Consider the following 22,133-nt stretch of genomic DNA (forward strand, 5'->3'; position numbering starts at 1 on the left):
AGGCAAAACACAAGACTTTGCATGGTAAAGCAGCACATGCAAGTACATGCAACCCTCAAAAAGTAACCACCCAGAAAATTCAAAGGGTACCCTCAAAAAGTAGAGACCCAAAAAATTCAAAGGGTGACCCAAACAAGAGCTCGAACAACCAAGAAAGAATATGTTGTCAGATTCTAGATCGGTTGGTTCTAAAATTGAGGCATAAAAATCAAGCACCCAAAAAAATATGACGACAACCTAGTTGAGCTCTTGAAAAACCGACAAAAAATCTGGAATCAAAAAAAAAGTCAAATCCGAAAATTGGAGTTTTGAACAAAAAAGGCCCTGCTACAAAAAAACTACAAAAAAATGGCAAAAATGTGCAGAAAATACAGACGGATCTGGATAGAAATGGGTTGCAGAATCAAACCAGAAGTCAATAGATTCAAATCTCTCAGAATGAAAACCCTAGTCTGTTAGAGAGAGTTGGAAGAAAATATGCATGTAAATAATTTTGAAAATAAAAGGCAGATAATTTGAACCAAGAAATTATAATTATTTTCGAAAAAATTTAGAGTGTTGGCTCTGATACCATATTAATAACGAAGTAATTGGAAAATATTTGCTTGTTATTAACATTGACCGAGAGGTCTATATATACAAAAGAATAAAGCGATGTTTCCTTAGGAAACGATCGTAAAGAATAGAAAATATTCTATTCTAGCTAAAAGAAAGCTAAAGAAAGCTAACAGATAACTATAGGTAACTAAATATTAGAAACATTCTCATATTTACAGAAGATTACAATAGATAACCATTAGATACTAAACAGAGATAATAGAAACTATCTATTATTGTGATAACGTCCCCATGGAACACTGCCAATTTCCCCTTGGTTTTTGTTTTTTTAATTTCTTTTGCTGATAATGCGGTGTTTCCCTTATTTTCCTTTTAAGTCCACTGAACTTGTTGTCTAAGCCAAGTTGAGATTGGCTGCTCCTTCATTTGAATTGTTTCCCATATTTGGGTTGTGCGCCATGAGAGGGGATTGCAACATTTAAACCTTTATAAGCCCAATTTCATCTCTACTTGTAGATGAATGTCTTTCAGCACCAACTTTTTTTTTACCCGCCACCAATCACAGTAATCCATATATCAGCATTCGAATGCAGCCTATGTGTGGAAACACCAATGATTTTTCCCATTTCAATTAGCTGGCTGAAAGCCTTGTTCTTATTTATTTTATTTTAGCTTGCTATCTTTCCACCAAATAAGCACAATGAAAGAAAAAAAGGATTTCTCAATTTTTTTCAGTTTTCATCTATGTATAAGCGACTACTTATTCCTTTTAGTTCTATTTTAATAAAGACAGTGAATATTTAATAGTGGAATTTTATTGAAACAATTAGATTTATTATCAAAAGTAAACTATTATCAATATGAAGTTTTTCATTTTGAAATAGATATATATTTCTTAAGTTGCCTTCTTATTAAAAAGAATATTTTTATGTTTTTCTTTTGAATTGAGATGTATTGGGAATTATGACTATTGATTCTTTTAAAAAGAATTATTAAATAGATAATTCTATGGGAGATGTTATTTTATTTAATCGAAGGATTAAATTAGAGAGAATTCATTCATTAAAATATAAAAATATTGTTCTCTTTTAATCTAAGGATTAAATTGTTGTTCTATTTTAATCTAAATTAGATTAGTTCAACATTATGTAGTGAGCTAAATTCATGATATTTAATTGTTGAAATAAGAGTAATTTCGGCTACATGAACTCGAGATAGGTAAGATAGATGTTAAAACATTTATCTAATGGATAGTAAAATTCGTCTATTTATTTTTCAATTGATCAACTAATTGTTTCTATAGTACAAATGTTTGAATCGTTATAGAAAATTCTTTTCTTGGACACAATGATATGGCAGGGGTGTTGACTGTGGAATAACAGGGAAGGGTAGAATGGGAAATGATGTGCATTTCATTCTACCTGCCAGTTTTTAATTTTGGTTTTAAGTGCTTTGGCCAAAACCACTTTGTGCATTTGTGTTTTGTGCTTGGTTATTGTTTCATCTCCCTGCTACATTCATGTTTATGTTCTACATGTTAGGCATATGTACTATTGTAGTTGGTTACACAGCTGCACCAGATCCATCTGATCCTATCGGTCCAGGTTGCTAGGCTTCTTGGGCAAGGTCGGGGAGTTCTTCGTGTTAGGAAGAACTCCGAGGGAGCTAACTACTCCATGGTTGGGCAGTAAAAGCGTCTGGGCCACACTCCCATCTCAAGATGCAGATGGACTTATGTTCGCAGGCTATTGTAATAACCCCAACTGGTTACAACTTCGTGAAACACCAAATCCTTCTCAAATTCAATTGTTTGACATTTTGTCAAACACTTTGCAAGCAAGCTCTGATACCACTGTAATATCCCTTGTCAATTCGAACCTCAACTTGTTGATTTGTAGGTCAAGGAAAATTGTCAAACACTTCCAATACGATCTCTATGCTTGTTGTTTATGAGTTTCAGACTGATTATGCTTCCTTGAAATGATATCAAAGGGAATCTAAAAGCCTGTAATTGATTACTACTATATCTTAGAAAAGAACTAAATGCATATGCAATTCTCTTTTGGCTTTTCAAATGGATATAGATGAATTCTAAATGAAAAATGTGCACTTACACCCAATTGGTATTTTGTCAAACACTTGGCATGCATACTATTATGTCAATCATGGAAGATATAAATATGCACATTACATCAAATATATAGACCTGCAACTTATCACTCCTTTAGTGAGATATTTTCTAATTCAATGTTTAACATAATATTCCAAGGCTCTTGGCTTTGCAACCCCAAAAAAAACTGAGTAGAAATGACATTAAAAATCTGATATAAAATGTCCATCTACAGCTACTTATGACAGCCACATTTACAATGTCAAATGACTAATTTAAATGATGCAAATTGATTGTAGAACCTGATATACAAATTCCCCAATGAAGGAGATGAAATTGCAATCATAATCAAGCCAAGTACTGTAGCGCGGGTACTATTCATAGCACTGTTCACGACACTATAGCAGCCAACAATAAATGTATTCTCTAGTTTAAGCACAAATAGAACCCCAGAATGAAGCTCTTCTAAATGCCAAATTCAGCAGATATTTCACCACGTCAAATGGTTGCAACATTGAAGAATTGACGCTCTCCAATGGCTAACTGAAATCAAAAACCCTTAGTTTCTTCTCCCAAGTTTATATCAAATGCAATTGACAATAATCGGATGCGTAGCAATGAAACTTTCGCCTCTATTTATTCTTTTCCCTCACCCTTCTAGAAGGAGATAAAATATTATTTAATTGCACTCTCTAGAAGCTTCCCCCTTTCCAAGGCAATAATTAGTTGTACTTCTAGAAAATGTATTCTCTAGAAGCTTACCTCTTTCTAATACAATAATTAGTTGTGCTTCTAAAAAATTAAATTAATTAAATATAAACTCACCTTTTAATTTTAATTTATTTTATGACTTTATAAGAAATTGGTACGCCCTTAATATTGGTGTATATAGGTTTATGAATAATCAACTTGTGGCTATCTTAATCTTTAATTAAGTCAGGTTATCATTATTATATTATTATTTAGGTAGGTAGGTCGGCCTAGGTGTTATGTAGGTTTGTGTTTATTCAACCTAAGCATAATTAGGTATATATAGGAGGTTGTGAGTCTTATTTCAAGATCATATTGTGAAGTGTGTTCTCATTAGAGATATTTGGAGGTTGCCCCCTCGAAGTGGCCTATTACTCGTAGTTATTATCAAGTATTTATATAATATTTCATATTATTTCTTCTATTGTGCAAGTTATTTCATTACAAGTGGTATCGGAGCATGATCTTGGCACCATAGAGAGAAGATTTTTTCTCAACATTGGGGCGATTTTGGGAAGAGCATAACTTTCAGATTTAAGTGAATTTTTCAAAGATTTTTAAAGGGTTTTTGAAGACTATATTAAAGAAGCTATAGTCCAAAATTTAGAGGAATTTGAACAAATTTGAGCAAATTATTGCAGAATTACTATTTTTACACAATTTATTGAGATCTACATATCTCTCACATCCTGCCGAATTAAAGTATAATTTGTATTGGGTTTTTGAATACATAGTAGAGGAGTCTGAATTTCAAAGCTTGGAGAAATTGAAGCAAAAATAAGCAAGTTATTACAAAATTAGGAAAATTCGCTTTCATGGCAGCAAATTTGCCAATTTTTGGATTTTTCCTAAGTAAGGGTATCTTGGCCCTAGTAAATTACAATAAAAAATAAATAAATAAATCAAAGAATTTACATTTCTTTTGTGTGATTTATTTCAAAAATATAGGTTTACATCATGATAGGGCCTCCAACAGAAGGCAAAAAGAATGCTATCACACCAAGGAAATCTTCTAATCAAGATTGGGCAAAATATTCTTACTCAAATAGTACTACCAGAGCTTGATGAAGAAGGAAGAATAATTTTGGAACCAGAGTGCATTCTTTAGACACACACGAAGAAGCTAAGGAATAGAACCCTCACTCAATATCTCATTCAATGGAAGAACTTACTAGTTGAAGAGGCCATATGGAAGGATGAGGAGTTCATTCAAAAGAATCCACACTTGGTTAGCATTGACGACAATGCTTCTTTCAAGAGAGGGGGCATGCTACGCCCTTAATATTGGTGTATATAGGGTTATGAATAGTCAACTTGTGGCTATCTTAATCCTTAATTAAGTCATGTTATCATTATTATATTATTATTTAGGTAGGTAAGTCGGCCTAGGTGTTATGTAGGGTTGTGTCTATTCAACCTAAGCATAGTTAGGTGCATGTAGGAAGTTGTTATTACAATAATAGATAAGTCGTCTATTATTAGTTAATGGTTATCTATTGTAAATATCTAGTTAGCTTTAGTTAGCTTTCACTTTTTTAGCTTTATCTGTTAGAATAGAATATTTCTATTCTTTTTGATAGTTTCCTAAGGAAACATCGCTTTATTCTTTTGTATAAATTGACCTCTTAGTCTCTGTTAATAACAAGCAAGTATTTTACCAATTACTTCTGTAATATGGTATCAGAGCTAATACTTGAAGTTTTTTCGAAAATTCTATAATTTCTTTTTTGAAATTATTTGCTTCAAAATTTTCGGAATTTTTTCTGCGATTTCTCAAAAACTCGTCTAGGGTTTTCCGTTTTTTGAAGAATTCATGTGTTCACTGTCATTTCTCAGCTGCTGAAAATTGCAGATTTGGAGGTTGTTTTTCTGCAACTTGGATCCTCATCATATCTGAAAATCGCGAGCTAGGGTTTCAGTTTTGGCATCTGTTTTTCTGCAATCAAGGAACAGCGTTTTTTGAGGGAAATCACAGTTTTTTATGCTAAAATCTCTTTGCCTATGCTGTCTCAGGCAAAAGCGCCCCTGTTCTGATCAAAATCGTCTTTTTCAGACCTGCAAACACCATTTTTCTGTTGCTTTGACCTTCAAATCAGCCGACTGGTTTTTTGGCTCGAAACCCTAAATTTTGGGGTTAGAATTTTTTTTGTTTGCAAATTCTTGGTGGGTTTTTCAAGAGCTCAACTGGGTTGTCATCCATTTTTTCTGGGTGCCTTGTTTTTCATGCCTCGATTTTCGAGCCAACGGATTTAGAAAACGACAACATATTCCTTTTGAGCTTTTCGAGCTCTCTTCTGGGTCACTCTTTGATTCTTTTGGGTCTTCCATATTTTTGCCTCGAACAACGTGCCTTCACAGATTTTCACAGATTTTCATTGAAAGACGTACCATGGCATCTCTGACAAATATCTGCTCGAGCATAACTCCAAATCCAATGGTCGCAATTATGGAACCTAGAAGCAGCGCATCATCACAATCTTTGAATATCGGAACACCGATCAACTTGTTTTGGGTGTTACGAAGCGTCCGACTTCTCTGGGTCCTGATCAAGAGACATGGGATCTGAATAACCGAGAGGTAGTAATGCTTCTCAAGTTATCTGTGGCTAATGATCAGCTTTCTCAGATTCCATCCAGCAAGCCAGCTGCCGAAATCTGGAGACACCTCAAAGGTCTTCATGAGACTTCTGACAAAAGAAAAGCCTTCTTTCTAAAAAACACTCTATTTTCTATTGTCATGGATGAGCGGACCACGCTCTAGGCACACCTGAATCGGATTCAGGAAATCTGTGATCAGCTACTTGCCATCGGTCGCAAGATGGAGGAAGAGGATATTGTGGTAATCACTCTTCGGAGTTTACCAAAATCGTATGAGCATTTTATCGAGACTCAACATCACATCTACTAGTGTTGATCTAAAGTTCACTGATCTCTGCACCCTGCTGCTTCAGCAAGATCGATGGAAACAATAGTTCGGTAGCAGCTCCAATTCCACCTCCACTGAGCAAGCCTTTGCTGCGAAATCCTTTCAGAAGGATAAGGGCAAGTTTCAGCAACCATCTGCGCAAAAGTCTTATGCTCCAACATCCGATGGTACCAAAAAGAACATTCAATGCAACTACTATTACAAGTTTGGTCACATGAAGGTTGAATGTCGGAAACACTTAGCTGCCCAGTCTAAGCAATCCGGTTCGCAACCCAAAGCGAATAGTGCAAAGCACACTGAGCAAGCAGAATTTTCTTTTTACGCCTTTATGGCTAAGAGACCTGTAGATCATGTGAAGTCGTCTACCTGGTACATTGGTTCAGGTGCCTCTCGACATCTCACTCACCGCAGAGACTGGTTTACTGACTACCAACCTTATTCAGATTCTGTTATTTTTGGTGGCGGAGAAGAGTACACAATTGTCGGTAAAGGCAACATTCAGATTCAGTCTGTTGGGAGGAATCTCATATTCCTTGATGTGTACTACGTTCCAAGGATGGAACTAAATCTACTCTCTGTCAATCAATTGCTGCGACATTCTCCACACTTGGCAGTCACCTTCAATTCACGTCAGTGCACCATCACTGATCAGGCAACTAAGTCTATTTTTGCAGTTGGTCTTGAGGATCATGGTCTTTTCAGACTTACTGATTCTGGTGCTTCTCAGGACTTAGCTATGGCTACTTGGCGATCTTCCATAAGCACACTTTGGCATCAGCGATATGGGCACTTAAATGTGCATTATCTCTCACAACTTGCTCAAGATGAGCTTGTTCTTGGTTTGCTAGAGATTCAAACACAACACCTTGGAGTTTGTGACGCATGTCAGGCTGGGAAGCAACATCACACACCTTTCCCCAGTGGCAATTCTTGGCGAGCTTCTCAGGTACTTCACCTTGTTCATGCTGATATCTGCGACCCTATGGCCACTCCTTCTGTTCTTGGGTATAGGTATTTTTTGTTGTTTGTAGATGATTTCAGTAGAAAAATGTGGGTGTATTTCCTTAAAAAGAAATCCGATGCATTTATTGTATTTCAGAAGTTTAAACCCTTAGTTGAAAAAGAGTCTGGGAAATCTATTATTACTCTTAGATCAGACAATGGAGGAGAATTTTGTTCTAATGTTTTCTCCAGCTTCTTGGATACACATGGCATCCAACACCAGTTCACCACACCCCACACGCCACAACAGAACAATGTAGTTGAACGTCGGAACAGGACAATCACCGTGATGGCTCGTTCCATGCTCGAACACAGACATGTTCGGAAGCAGTTTTGGGCAGAAGCAGTTAACACTGCAGTTTATCTGTTGAACTGGTCACCCACAATGGCGGTCAAAGGTAAAACTCCGGAAGAGGCCTACTTAAGTCGCAAGCCCAGAATCAATCACCTGAAGGTTTTTGGCTCTCTTGCTTTTGTTTGGATCCCTGATGCTTCATGCACCAAGTTGGATGCCAAGAGTCAGAAATTGATGCTTGTTGGATATAGCAATCTTCACAAAGCCTACCACCTGATTGATGTTGAGACATCTCATCTCATATATAGCCGTGATGTAGTCTTTGATGAGTAGCGAGGACCATTCATGCCTGTTTCTCCTGTTCCTGATCCAGCAAACCAGCCTATGCAGTGTCATGATTTGGGAGTTCGGCTTCCATTAGGTCCACTTGATGGGAGGGCTCTAGTAGCTCCTGCAGCTCCAGTTATTCCAGTGATACCTGTACAGACTCCTCTGGCTTCTCCTGTAGGATCACCTCGTTTTGAAAATGCTTCACCTGAGTTTGATCCAGCTTCTTTTGATGCGGATCCTGCTGATCAAGCATCTTCTAGTACTATTGTTGGTCCTTCTCCTATCCGGCCTAAGTGGTGGGCTAAGACACTTGTTGATCTTCATGATGATGAGCTCGTAGATGGGAGAACTGCTCAGAAAAAGAGCAATACTACAGATTCTGTTAACTTTGTTCTTATGGCGAACATTCACAGTGTATTTGAACCTCAAACATATTCTAAGGCTAAAGGAATTCCAGAGTGGGAACAAGCCATGACATCTGAACACCAAAGCCTACTGAAGAACAACACTTGGGTCCTTTCTGATCTTCCACCAGGGAAGAAACCCATTGGCTGCAAATGGGTCTACAAAATCAAATACAAATCAAATGGTACTTTGGATAAGTACAAAGATTGTTTAGTGGCAAAGGGCTTTTCTCAGCGTCAGGGCATTGATTATGTGGAGACCTTTGCTCCTACAGCAAAGATGAGCACCATCAGATTAGTCCTAGCCATGGCAGCACAGTTTGGCTGGAAGGTCCTTCAGATGGACGTAAAGAGTGCTTTCCTGAATGGTGATCTCCATGAAGAGGTCTACATGACGCAACCTCCTGGTTTCAAGGTTGCTGGTAAAGACCATCAGGTTCTCAAATTAGTAAAAACTCTCTATAGTTTGAAGCAGGCCCCTCGGGCATGGTACATCAAGATTGATAAGTACCTCAGTGATCAAGGCTTCAAGAGGAGTTCTTTAGACTCAAATCTATACATCAAGACTATTGACAGTGACATCATCCTTCTGGTTATCTATGTGGATGATTTGATCATCACTGGCAGTTCGGCATCTTTGATTCAAGGAATCAAACAAACCTTATGCCAATCTTTTGATATGACAGACCTTGGGCTCATGCCTTATTGCCTAGGTGTTGAAGTTTGGCAACAATCTTCTGGTATATTCATCTCTCAGTCCAAATATGCCAGGGCCCTATTAGACAAATTCCGAATGTAGGATTGCAAACCTGCATCTACACCTATGGAGAAAGGTCTGAAGTTATCAGCAAACTCTAATTCTCCTTTCATTGATGATACTACATACAGGCAACTAGTAGGTAGCCTCATCTACCTCTCTACTACTAGGCCTAATATTAGCTTCACAGTCAGCTATATTTCACGCTTTATGACAGCTCCTAAGGCTGATCATTGGATGGCAGCAAAGCGTGTGCTTCGTTATGTGAAGGGCACTTCAGATTATGGACTTCTATACTCTCGAAGTTATAATCCTAAACTCAGTGGGTTCACAGATTCAGATTGGGCAAGCTCTGTTGATGATAAAAAGTCAACATCTGGATATGTGTTCAGTTTGGGATCCGGTGCAGTCACATGGACCAACAAGAAGCAACAAGCAGTTTCTCTCTCTTCTACAGAGGCTGAATACAAAGGGACTGTTAAGGCAGGATGTGAAGTTGTTTGGCTTCGTCGGATGCTTGGGGATTTGCAGATGTCACCAGCAGGACCGACTACTCTGTTTGTTGACAACGAAGGTGTTATCAAGTTAGCACGGAATCTAGTCTTCCATGAACGAACCAAGCATGTGGATGTTCATTGTCATTACATACGACAACTGGTTGAAGACGGGACTATTGATCTGCAGTATGTTCCTACCACAGATCAGACTGCAGACATTCTCACCAAGCTTCTTGGTCCTGATAAGTTTGTCAAATTCAGAGGACAGTTTGGTGTTCTAGATAAATTAACCATTAAGGGAGGGTATTACAATAATAGATAAGTCGTCTATTATTAGTTAATGGTTATCTATTGTAAATATTTAGTTAGCTTTAGTTAACTTTCACTTTTTTAGCTTTATCTGTTAGAATAGAATATTTCTATTCTTTTTTATAGTTTCCTAAGGAAACATCGCTTTATTCTTTTGTATAAATTGACCTCTTGGTCTCCGTTAATAACAAGCAAGTATTTTACCAATTACTTCCGTAATAGTTGTGAGTCTTATTTCAAGATCATATTGTGATGTGTTTCTCATTGGAGATATTTGGAGGTTGCCCCCTTGAAGTGGCCTATTACTCTCAGTTATTATCAAGTATTTATATAATATTTCATATTAATTCTTCTATTGTGCAAGTTATTTCATTACAGAAATTAATTTAATCAATTTCTCCTTATTTCTCCACTTAGCCTTCGGAGAATGTAAAGGCTAAGAACTCCACTGAGATGCTAAAAAGATGGGGCCATTACAGCTATGAGACTAGAACTTGCAGATGGACTGTCGTCTGACAGCACTCTTGTATGCATGTATCTTGATGTACTATTCTCCATGATGTATTTCATTTTTATGTATTGATAACTTATTATGATGTTGTATGAGTACCATTTGTTTGACGAGTATGTCGGCATCATTGAACTTGATTATTTATTGAAATGATGTGATATGACATTGCACAAGTACTTCATCAATATGGGTGGATTTCATAAATATTTTAACTCTTATATGGAATTTATATTTTCATTGACTGGCAAAATGTGTGTTTGACCTCGACTCTCTTAGAACTTTCTCAATTTCTAGTTAAATGTCAATGCGGCATGTTTATTAGGATGCTAGTCCTTACATTTTTTACTTTCCTGCCATGCTTACTTAAGATATCATTAATTAGCATAGATCTAGACTTACTGGATGCACATTCACCAGATTCATCTTCAAACAAGACAGAGAATAAATCATCTCTCTTCTCTCCTTTCTGCTTGAAGTCTGATCTTCTTAATCCAGTGTCTTGCATTATAAACGTTTGGAGCTTTAAGACTGTGAATATAAGGATCTAATTCTCTTTTTTTTTATAGTTTACATCAATCTTCCACTCGGCCTCTTGAATTATTATAGAAAACTCTGGAGGTTTGCTTCAAACACCTCTTATACATCCTGTGAAATATAATTGTGACCCATTCAGGGAATTTTCCTCTGTAAGGATAGAGGTCATCTTAAAGCTGTTATGGATACTTTCAATGAAGACAGTGAGGATAAAGTTGAAAATTTTGTGTAAAGAAAAGACAAACTGCTGTTTCCCTTGAGGAAGGATTTAAGCCCACTTTAAGGAGGGATATCAATTAATTTATTATTCACAACTGCATTATGGATTCAATGCAAAGGATATGGGGCTGTATTCTGAAGCCAGACGAATGTTTAATAGTCTAAAGGAGATATAAATTGCAATTCAAAAAACACATTAAGAAGAAGCCTTAAGTTGCCTCCTACTGAAGCCCTATCATTCGATAGGAAAACAACTTTAGCGTCAAAAGTTAATCGATTGTTTTGCTAGGAGATCGTGTCCTAGAAGAAAACTTCAGACTCTTTGCAGACAGGAAGATGCAACGTCTCAAAATGCTTAAGCTCTGGGAACAATCTTGTCCAGCTCCAGTATTCCAATAAAAGTTGAACATGCACAAAATTGCAACCGTGACTTCAGTTATACTGCTACTCGAGAAGACATGGTACTGTGTCTAATAATAATGAATTTGAAGTTGAAACTTTGTAGGCTCTCTTGATATTTTGGCAACTCATTTTACATATGCTCCACGGTTAGAATACCATGTATAGGCTTCATGTAGCCGTAAAAGGCCAAGAGGGGCAGATGGTTTCATAGTTTATATAAATCAAGTATTTATTGTTCAATGTATGGGTCATGTTTCTCTTACATTAAGCCTTTGGCGAGACATAGTCACCAATCGATCTCAAATATCGGGTCAGAGCAGAAAATGGGACTCTATTATGCATTAGAATGCCAAAGTATCTGAATAAGGGTCAGAAAAAAACATCGCAATTAATGTGCTCGTAGAGAAATTGGGGTATAGTAATAACTCCCTAGTGACTACGAAGCGAAAGCAGCATTTCCAGTTGAACTTTGACAGCCAGTTTCAGACGATATATGCTTCCCTAATATCTCATGAAACTAAAGATATATGCAGTGTTTTGCCTCTAACGCAGGTTTGGTTTCCAAAATCTATTCAAAATAAATCGGCACGGCTCTATTACAGAGCTTAACTTTACCAAAAATAAAATTAAAAAAATAACCATATAAATATGACATAAAAGTCACTAAAATATTTATTGAAGGGACAATCTGCACAACACCAGTACTCCAGAAAGGTTAAAATAACAGTAATGAACCTAATGAATACAAATGTTGGTACCTGAAGCAGAAGTAATGCAAGAATGCAAAAGAGAAACTGATGTATTGATGAACAGAGGATCTTTTGAAACACAAACTTTGAGTGTACGGTTAGCTGCCTCGAAAAACAAGCTTCCCGCAATAACTGGCCACAGTTCTCTTCTTCCCTCTCTTGCGATGAATAATATTACGAATATTAGCCATAATAATAGAGTGGATTTGAAGAAAAAGGAGACAAATGAAGGCCATCTGCTCTGATTGTCTGAGCTCCTCTTCATTATCGTTGTGATGTATATACTACAGAACCCAATGAGAAAATTTAAGGTGTTTTCCGACGAATGAATGCTTTTCAGTTCGGTAATCTTGTCATGTAGACTGAAGACTGCAGGAATTCGTGTTTGGTACGGAATTGATATATACATAGATGGTATGGAAATGATCAAACCATGTACGGAAATGGAAAAAACCATATCCGCATACATATACATAAATGGTATGGAAATGATCTAACCATGTATATATATATATATCTCGTTAGAGTTACCACGTTACTCATTTTGATTAAATTAATATGGTAGGGCCATTAGGACTTCGTCATTCTCGAAAGAATGCACTAAAATAAATTTGAATTCTTTCGTAGAAAGAATGTATCATGATTAACTTTGTTAAAGCTTTCAAAAGTAACCTTAGAGCTTAGGGAGCCAATTTTGTGATTAAAGGTTAGGTAGGTAATATATTAAAGGTAGGGTATAAGAATTTGGGTGAAGGTACTAATAGCAAGATTGAAGTCCAAGCGACTCTCTTGGCTATCAAATTGGCAAAAGCAATTTTATATTAAAATATTTGAAAGGTGATTCACTAGTTATTAGCAGTGCAATAGTGCAATAATGAAAGGGAAGTCAAATGTTTGGTATATCATTAAATTTATTTAAAAGACTTTTTTTTAATTGATTCCTTTGATAATTTCAAAGTAACACATGTAATGCATGAAGGAAATGATATAGCAAACCCACTATCAATGGTCATGGTGAGACTTAAAGTGCAAGGGAGAGATGTAATTGAAGATTTTTGGGTTATTAAAGGGGAATGGCTTGACAAGGGTCATTGATGGTGATCTTTTTAAATTTGAATTTGAAAATCTTCATACTTCCCTTATTTCATTAGTCGTTATGGAACTATTATGAAGAGACAAACCATCATACTTGGTTGAGTTTATAAGTGGGAGATTGGAGAAATTTGGAATATAATTTCAACACAGGGGGTGGTAATTAAGTCATACTTGAGTTGGCAATTAAAGTAGCTTTGTAGAGTAATTTGGTACATTATAAAAGAAGGCTCTAAAATTCTAGTTGTAAATTACTGCCAGGTATTATAGGGCTCAATGGGAAGAAAAAATTGCCATAGTGGGGGTGAATTTTACATTAAAGCCTTGAAAGAAACAACAACTGTTCTTGTAGGAACATGCTGGGAAAAGATTGACGGAAATTTTTATGCTTGAAAGTCTACAATTTCAACAAACATTAGATTGCTATTGTGGGAATAATTCATGACCACGAAACATAGATATGTGTCTAATATTGATGTGGTTTTAGTAGTGTTCACTTGGGCATTAGAACCAAGGATGAAAGAGGAGGCATTATGAGTAATGTGCTCCTTTGTAAAGCTAGAGTGGATTAGGGAGGTGGTGTCATTCAAATGCTAGTGGTAGATAAGTAAGGGATTGGTTTTCAAGGTGAAGGAGGTAACTAGAGGTAGGTGGAAGCTACATGACGGAGCTCCAAGCCCTTTCTTGTTTAGAGTGTGTATGTAAGAAAGAAGAGGAACAAAGAGAAAATATGACATGGCTAGGAATTGTTAAAAGAGTATTTTTTTTAGATAAAGGAAGAAAAGAAATAAAAGGAACGAGAGTATCAAGAAGATGGGAAGGTGAGGTTGGATACAAGAAGGGGGATCTTTTTATCCTTGAATGATCTTTGGCATCTGGATCATTGCACAAGGTTGGGAAGGTGAAATCCGATAGCTTTTAAGGTTGGGGTTAGATGTTTTAACTTTTGTCTAACTTGTAAAGGGTGGGAAAATTTTGTTTTGGTATGGGCAGTGTATAGTGTATTTTTAGAAGTTTAATTTTGTTGATATTGATGTTAGTTATTTTTGTTAAATTTCCTATTGTAAGCCCAAATTTTGGAGGAAAGAGGAGGTAAGGGATAAGTGGGAATTGTTAAAAGAGCATCTATTGTAGATGGAGGAAGAAAGGAAACAAAGGGAATGAAAGAGTCGGGAAGATGGGAAGATGAGGTTGGATACAAGAGGGAGGTCTTTTCATCCATTAATGATCTTTGGCATATGGAGCATTGCACAAGGTTGGGAAGGTGAAACCTAATCGCTTTTAAGATTGGGGTTAGATGTTTTTAACTTTATCTGAGTCTTGTTAAAGGGTGGACCAATTTATTTTTGGTATGGGTAGTGTATAATGTATTTTTATAAGTTTAAGTAGAAGTTTAATTTTGTTGATGTTAATGTCAATTACTTTTTTGTTAAATTTCATATTGTAAGCCCAAGTTTTGTAGTAAAAAGGACTATTCGTAATCTTATGGCAGTAAGGGATTTGACTTGTTGTAAGAGTAGGTATAATTAGATAGTAGTTATATAGAAGGATGTTTGGTTCTTCCTTAGTTAACATGCATCAAACTATTTTATTAATAAAATATCATTTTTAATGACCAAAAAGATATTGTTAAATAGATTATATTTGAATATTTAAAAGAGTGATTAACATATTTAGGAAAGAAAAAATACTTAAATGGTAAATATAATGAACTTGTAATTCGACTTTTATAATTAATATATTGTATTAGTAAGAAAAAAATATAAGATTTATGTGATAGTTATTGTACAAGTTCATTTTTCATTATAGTATGAATGGATTTTGTTAAAAAATATTCAAATTTGTAAATAGATGTTCATTTGTTCTAATTTACTGGAATATTTTGTGTGTAACATTCTTTTATATTAGATAATTCTATTTAACTTATTACATTTTGTTGTGGTTTCACAATACACAACCCATTTTCGACTTCAAAAATGGGGAACCCCATATTTTTGCTTGCCACTAAGAGACCCAATCCCCTGACCTTAAGAATAGGGCCTCTCTTGAGGGGTCTCGGTAGTTGGGAAATTGGAAAACTAGAAGTGATATTTAGTTATCATTTTGTGTCAAGTCATATTTTTGCACACCTACACATGTGTGCAGTTCTCGCTTTCAGAGAATTGTGTGCACCTTGTGGAGCTATGTGTTTGCACACCTACACAGGTGCATAGGTTTTTCGACATTTATGGGCTTGCGTACCTATAAATAGAAGTGGAGGGTGAGGAAATAGCTTATTTGTATCTGTAGAGCTCCTAGTTGCACATGTTTGTACCTCCAGATCTCTGTAACATGCACGCTTCCTGTGGTCTGCAAGCTTCTCACCAAGGGTGAGTATATCATCTATGCATGTTGTGCATAATGTGCGCACCCTACACACATCAAATAAACTCAAACTTACACCCCTCATTTATACTATGTCTGCGTAGTTGTGCAGGTTGTGCACCTATGCAACATGCTCATTTCCCACATTCATTTTTCCATTATAATTCTCCATCGCATATTGTGGAGGTGTGCACCTGCATAGGTTTGTACCTACGCAATGTGTGCAGGTCCCTAATTTTGGTTTTCTCACCTATTTTGTCAGTTTGCATCTTATTTTCTCAATTCTAGGGTCTCTCTTATGAGTCATCATTTAGTGTATATCCTTGGTAGGAGTATTGACGACTTGTTTCTATGTAGGTAATCATAGGCTTCACTTTTTCCTCAATGGTTAAGGGAAAAATCTCTCCAAAGTCAGAAACCTTCAAATTAAAAGGAGTACCAAAGAAGTCATGAATCATTGATTTGCATTAAGTAGCCATAAACACAAAATTGAGACACATTGACTAAAATGAGTTTTTGGTAATTTTCAACAAGCCTCATGAGAGGTTAGAGATGGTCTTTGCACTTGTATAGAGTGGATTAGTCAATGTTGCTTCACACCCAGTCTTCATACAATCTTCAAAATTGATCATGGCTATAGCACAACACTATGTTCTGGTCGAAAAGCCTGTAAAGAGTGTCATTGGAGAGATTGTCCTAGAAATCACAATAGACAACATATAGAGGATGTTCCATCTACCTGTCTCTAATGAGTATTATAGGAAGCTAATACCATAGTGCAAGACAAATGTCTGATCTCTAAATTCTTGCATAATAAACTTGACAAAGTCAACATAACTTGGGGGTTATATGATAGTTGATATTTTTTACTACATAATTTTGTTAAGTAGAGTTATGGGGCTTACTACAATAAGCCATCTGGAAACATGGATGGTACATTTTATTAAGATGATGAGGACCAAGGCCAACAAAAATGACCGAGGCACTGTCATTGGTGACTTCTTGGATGATAAGTTGACTTAGCCTAGAATGACCCTTATTTCTTCATGACTTAGTATGTAGTGTACTTAAAGGTGACAAGGGCCACATATCTAGGTTTGACCAACAGAGGGAGTATAGAAGATGCCAATACATGAAAATATATTGTGTACCCTTGGTGCAGAAAGAGCTTTGGGATGATAGCACTAAATACAAAATAGTCAATGAGGCCAACATTTTTGTAGTGATCCAGTTCATAGAAGGGGATTGTGTAAAAAGGCTATCAGTAGAGGTGACAGCAAAGGCCACTCAAGTTGGAGGATATTTTATCTAATTCCACACCCTCACATATATCCAGGTGGTTGGCACATTATTGTGCCCAAAGAAGCTACCACATTATCTGTTAGATAGATTGATCCTACTAGAGATTTATCGGGAGCTAAGTTCAACATATGTCAGAATGCATGACAAGCACAAAAAGACATGGGTATCACCTATCACAATTGGTCCTTATGAGATCAAGGAGAAGAGAAAAAATGCTTCTTATGAGATAGAATGGGTCAATTATCCCATAGAGCACATGGTGGTCTACCCTTATTTTGATAGCATAGGGATGTTCAAGGATGTCACTAGAAAGGAGTTTATTCCTAATTTATCCATTGAAGATCATTGGCTAAATGATATAGATGATTATGAAGTCCAAATTAAGGTCTACTATGGGATTGATTTGGCATTGGCCAAAAAGATTTAAACCTGCATACATCCAATAAAGTGTGGAATAAGGATACTCCCAATATCCTATATCCTACTGATAATAGGGGTAAGACCCTTGGATGCCCAATAATGAATGTCAAGGTAAACAAGGAGGAAAACTATGACATTCAACATTGAGCCCAACATGTCATTAAGATGACCAAAGATTGAGTACGATGACTCTCCCTTTTAACCCCTTGCCTAGTGTACCAACTTTGAAAGTGTCATCCAAGCCAAAGAAGGGCAAAGGAGCCAAGGTTACCATTCTTACATACAAGGATAAATCTCCAATGATGCCTAAGAAAGTGTACAGATAGGATAGAAAGGTGACCTATTTTCATAGAGAGGAGAAGGTAAAGGGTAAGAAGAAGAGAAAGGTTGTGGAAAAAGAGGAATAAACATAGTCAAAGGAGCCTTGAGCTGAAGTGGAGGTCTCCCCATTAGTTCTGAACAAAGGAAGAATGGAGATGGTAGTCACTAGACTAAAGAGGAGATGATTTAAGAAGAAGAAAAATATTCCTTCATCCTCTACCCTCAAGACTATACAAAAGGATCCCGAGGAAGGAGAAGAGAACCAAACAAACTATGTCCACTTGAATAGGAGGAAATGTGTGTTAGGATTAAAGAGATAGAAATAAAAATAACCAATATCAAAAAATAATAAATCACACATAAGAGAACACAAGACACAAAGATTTAATGTGATTTACCTAATCCCTAGGCTACATCCACAAAACAATGAGTCCAGTAATCTTATTATACAATGATTACAACCTAATCACAATCCATAATCCCTTATAGCTCAATACCACCACATGAAGCTACAACCTCATCATACATAATGAAATCCCTAACCCTAAGCCATTTTACACAAGATTTTTTCTGCTTATAAAAATTAGGGCTAGAATAAGTTATCCAATAGAAAAGTAGTAGCCAACGCTTTTTACAATAATAAAGTTAGTCAAGCTTTTTTGGGTGCTACCACTTGACCTTGTCTTAGGGGAGTTATCCCCAACCTTAATAGTAATAATATGGGGGGAAACTACATAGAATAAAGTAAGAAAATATTAACCTCCAAGTCTAATTAGGCTCCACATCAAAACAATCTCCCACTTGGAAATTGATTAGACTCCACAACAATAACCTCCCACTTGGAGATTGATCACAGCACCGCTAAAGCTATAGCTCCCATAGGAATGAAAACCCACCCTAGACTATGTTATTGTTTTATTTTGTTCAGTTTAGAAGACCAACCAAAAGTGAATAGGAATTTAGCTTCTCCCTTGTCATTGATTTTGTAAACATATTTGTTGGATTATCATATGCATAAATCTTTAATTGTCCATCATCCAAAACTGACTAAATAAAATGGTATTGCAACTATATGTGCTTTTTCTTTAAATGTAAAGCATAATTCTTCACAATATAAATGACACTCTGGCTATCCATGAACAAATAATTATCCCTCAGTGGGTGTCCCAATTCTTCCATGAAGAATTGAAGCTATATCATCTCCTTGGCTTCCTCTATAGCAACAACATACAATGCTTCTGTAGTGGATAAAGCATTCATCTTCTATAACCAAGAAATCCAACTCAGTGATGTCCCACCAACAATAAATATATATCTTGTAGTATTATGCCTAGTATCAAGATCCCCTACCAAATTTGAGTCAACATAGCCCTGTAAATTAGCAGTAGATTCTCCAAAATGTAAACATTTACTAGCCTCTCAAATATTTGAGAATCCATTTGACTCCATTCCAATTCTCAATTCCAAGATGACTCATATACCTACCAACAACTTCCATTGCATATTCCATATCTGGCCTAGTACATACCATGTCATACATCAAACTTCCCACAATTGAAGCATAAGGTACCTTGGACATCTTATCATCCTCTTCTTGTGTCTTTGGACACATCTCCTTAGTTTATTTTAAATGACCAGACAGAGGTGTGTTGACACCTTTGTTATTCTCCATAGAGAAATGTTGCAACACCTTCTCAATATAATCAACTTGAGATAATGTTAATTTTTTATTCCTCCTACCTTTGCAAATTTTCATACCAAGGATTTTCATTGTTGCCCCCAAATTCTTCATAAAAATGAATCTGCTAACTATTCTTTTAACCCCTTAATATGATCAATGTTAGACCCAACTACAAACATATCATCAACATATAAACCTAAAATAATATAGTTTTCATCATCCAACCTCTTGAAATAAACACAATGATCTAAATCGCATTGAGTGTAACCATGCTCATGCATAAAATTGTCAAATTTAAGATACCATTACCAAGGTGCTTGCTTCAAGCCATATAAAGTTTTCTTCAATCTGCACACTAAATTCTCCTTATCTTTGACCTCAAATCCTTGTGGTTGTACCATATATATTTCTTCATCCAAATCACCATGAAGAAAGGTTATTTTAATGTCAAGCTGCTCCAAATGCAAATCTTCAGTATCCACAATACTTAAAACAATTCAAATACAAGTCATTTTAATAACTAGAGAAAATATCTCATCAAAATCAATACCCCTTTTTTGTGCAAAATTTTTTACAACTAACCTAATTTTAAATCTTTTCTTACCTCCATCATATTCTTTCAACCTATAAACTTATTTATTTTGCAAAGCCCTTTTACCTGTAGGTAACTTACATAATTCCAAAATCTAATTTTTCATAAAGAAATCCATTTTTTTTGTCATTGCAGACTCCCACTGAATCTTAGTATCCACCTGCACAATTTCATCATACCATTCAAGTTCACCAACATCTGTTAATAAAATATAATGCACAAAGGGAGAAAATCTTTCTGGAGGTCTACTTAGCTTTGTTGATTGTCTAACATTCACTAGGTTGTGTGGCATTTATTATGGAGCATGTGGGACTACTAGAAGATCATCCTTTTAAGTTTCATCGAACACTACATAATCATTTTCTTTCTTCTCATGTTGTTCTAATAAATCTTTGTACAACATTTTCTCATTGAATATGACATCCCTTCTTCCTACAATTTTATGATTTTCAAAATCCCAAATCCTATAACCAAATTCATCAATTTTATATCCAATAAATACATATTTATTTGACTTAGCTTCTAACTTGGTTCCATTTTCAAAACCTATATGTGCAAATGCTTCACAACCAAAGGTTATGGGAAAGGAATAACTCACCTTCTTACCAGTCCATGCTTTCTTTGGAATACCATAACCCAAAGGAGTAAAGGGAATTCTTATGTTAAAATATACAACAATGTTGACAACCTTTGTCCACATGTTTAAGGAAAGCCCAATGTGCAAACTCATACTCCTTGCATGCTCCATTATTGTCCTATTCATGTGTTTAGCCACTCCATTTTCCTATGGAGTCCTCAGAATAATTTTATGTCTATGAATACATTAGTAGAACAATAATATTAAGTTTCTTTTATGAAATACTCACCACCACTATCAGATCTGAGACATTTTAGATTTTTACCAGTCTTATTCTCAACCAAGAATTTTCATTTCTTAAAAGTTTGAAATACATCAAATTTATGCCTAAGGAAATAAACACATACTTTTTTAGTTGCATCATCAATAAATAGAACATAATAATGAGAGCCACCAAAGGAATGTTGGAATTCCTTTTTAGAATAACTGAGAGGGTGGTGAATCAATTATTCAAGGTCCAGATGTATAAATAAAACTTTTCACAGCTTAGTGAACCAATAAAATATTTATCATCATGCATGCATCCATAAGATTATGCAATCACTTGTAGGTTACTGTCAAATCAATTTGCAGAAATGTAAATATGAAATGTAATAGATTTAGCAAAACATTTGACAAAATGATTTACATGGAAACCCAATTTGGGAAAAACCACCAGTAACATGCCACTCTTTTTCACTCTTTTGAAGTGATGCCCTATGAAAGGCCAACCTTGTTAAAGGTTACAACACACACTGTTAAATGTGACCCTATTAAAGGATTTCAATCACCCTATTAGGAGTGAGCCTTGTTAGAGGACTTCAGACCATTCACTTGGAATGTCACCCGGTTAAAGAATTTACAAATGACTGTTAGGTCAACCTTAATCCAAAGGATTTACCCTAGAGTAATACAATTATTAGAGAGTAACAGCAAGGCTCTATCTGATTACAACTTGCAACTTCATTTTCAAATTACACATCTTTGTTTTAGTCCTCCATTTTGCTTGGCTTTTACACATTTCAACTTTGATAGCTTGTTCACCTTTCAAGGATCCATACCCTTAAGCCTTCTTGCTTAACATGCCAATACAAACTCTTCACTAAGGTCACTTGATGAAGCAATATCCTTGACTCCTTGTCTTCCTTATGTTCTTGTACGTGACAACCCTTGCTTCCGACCAAATATCCCTATAAATAAAGAATTAAGATCTTTTGTCATTCATTCTCCATCGTCCAATTTAGGATTAGGATATATTAGGTAGGGTTCAATGAATCTACCCTTCATACCATATCACATCTAGAAACTTCTCCTTCAATCCTCTTTGAATTTTGCCTCAACATAGTTTACCTTGAATTTTGTACCACCAGTTCATCAATCTTATCTTCCATCT

General features: G+C 35.8%; 1 protein-coding gene across 1 annotated transcript in view; it reads right to left on the reverse strand.

The window, feature by feature from the left end:
* LOC149561689 (TRAM, LAG1 and CLN8 (TLC) lipid-sensing domain containing protein) overlaps window positions 1-12,746 on the reverse strand; it is a 54,736-nt gene extending 41,990 nt beyond the window's left edge. The window contains exon 1 of the mRNA XM_089825237.1: window positions 12,362-12,746. Coding sequence (XP_089681363.1) covers window positions 12,362-12,617 — 256 coding nt within the window. The 5' untranslated portion in view covers window positions 12,618-12,746. The remainder of the gene's footprint in view (window positions 1-12,361) is intronic.
* Between the last annotated feature and the right edge of the window lie 9,387 nt (window positions 12,747-22,133).

The sequence above is a fragment of the Cupressus sempervirens genome, chromosome 4 (assembly GCF_028749045.1).
Source record: "Cupressus sempervirens isolate cs-2001-9-10 chromosome 4, ASM2874904v1, whole genome shotgun sequence".
NCBI lineage: Eukaryota > Viridiplantae > Streptophyta > Pinopsida > Cupressales > Cupressaceae > Cupressus > Cupressus sempervirens.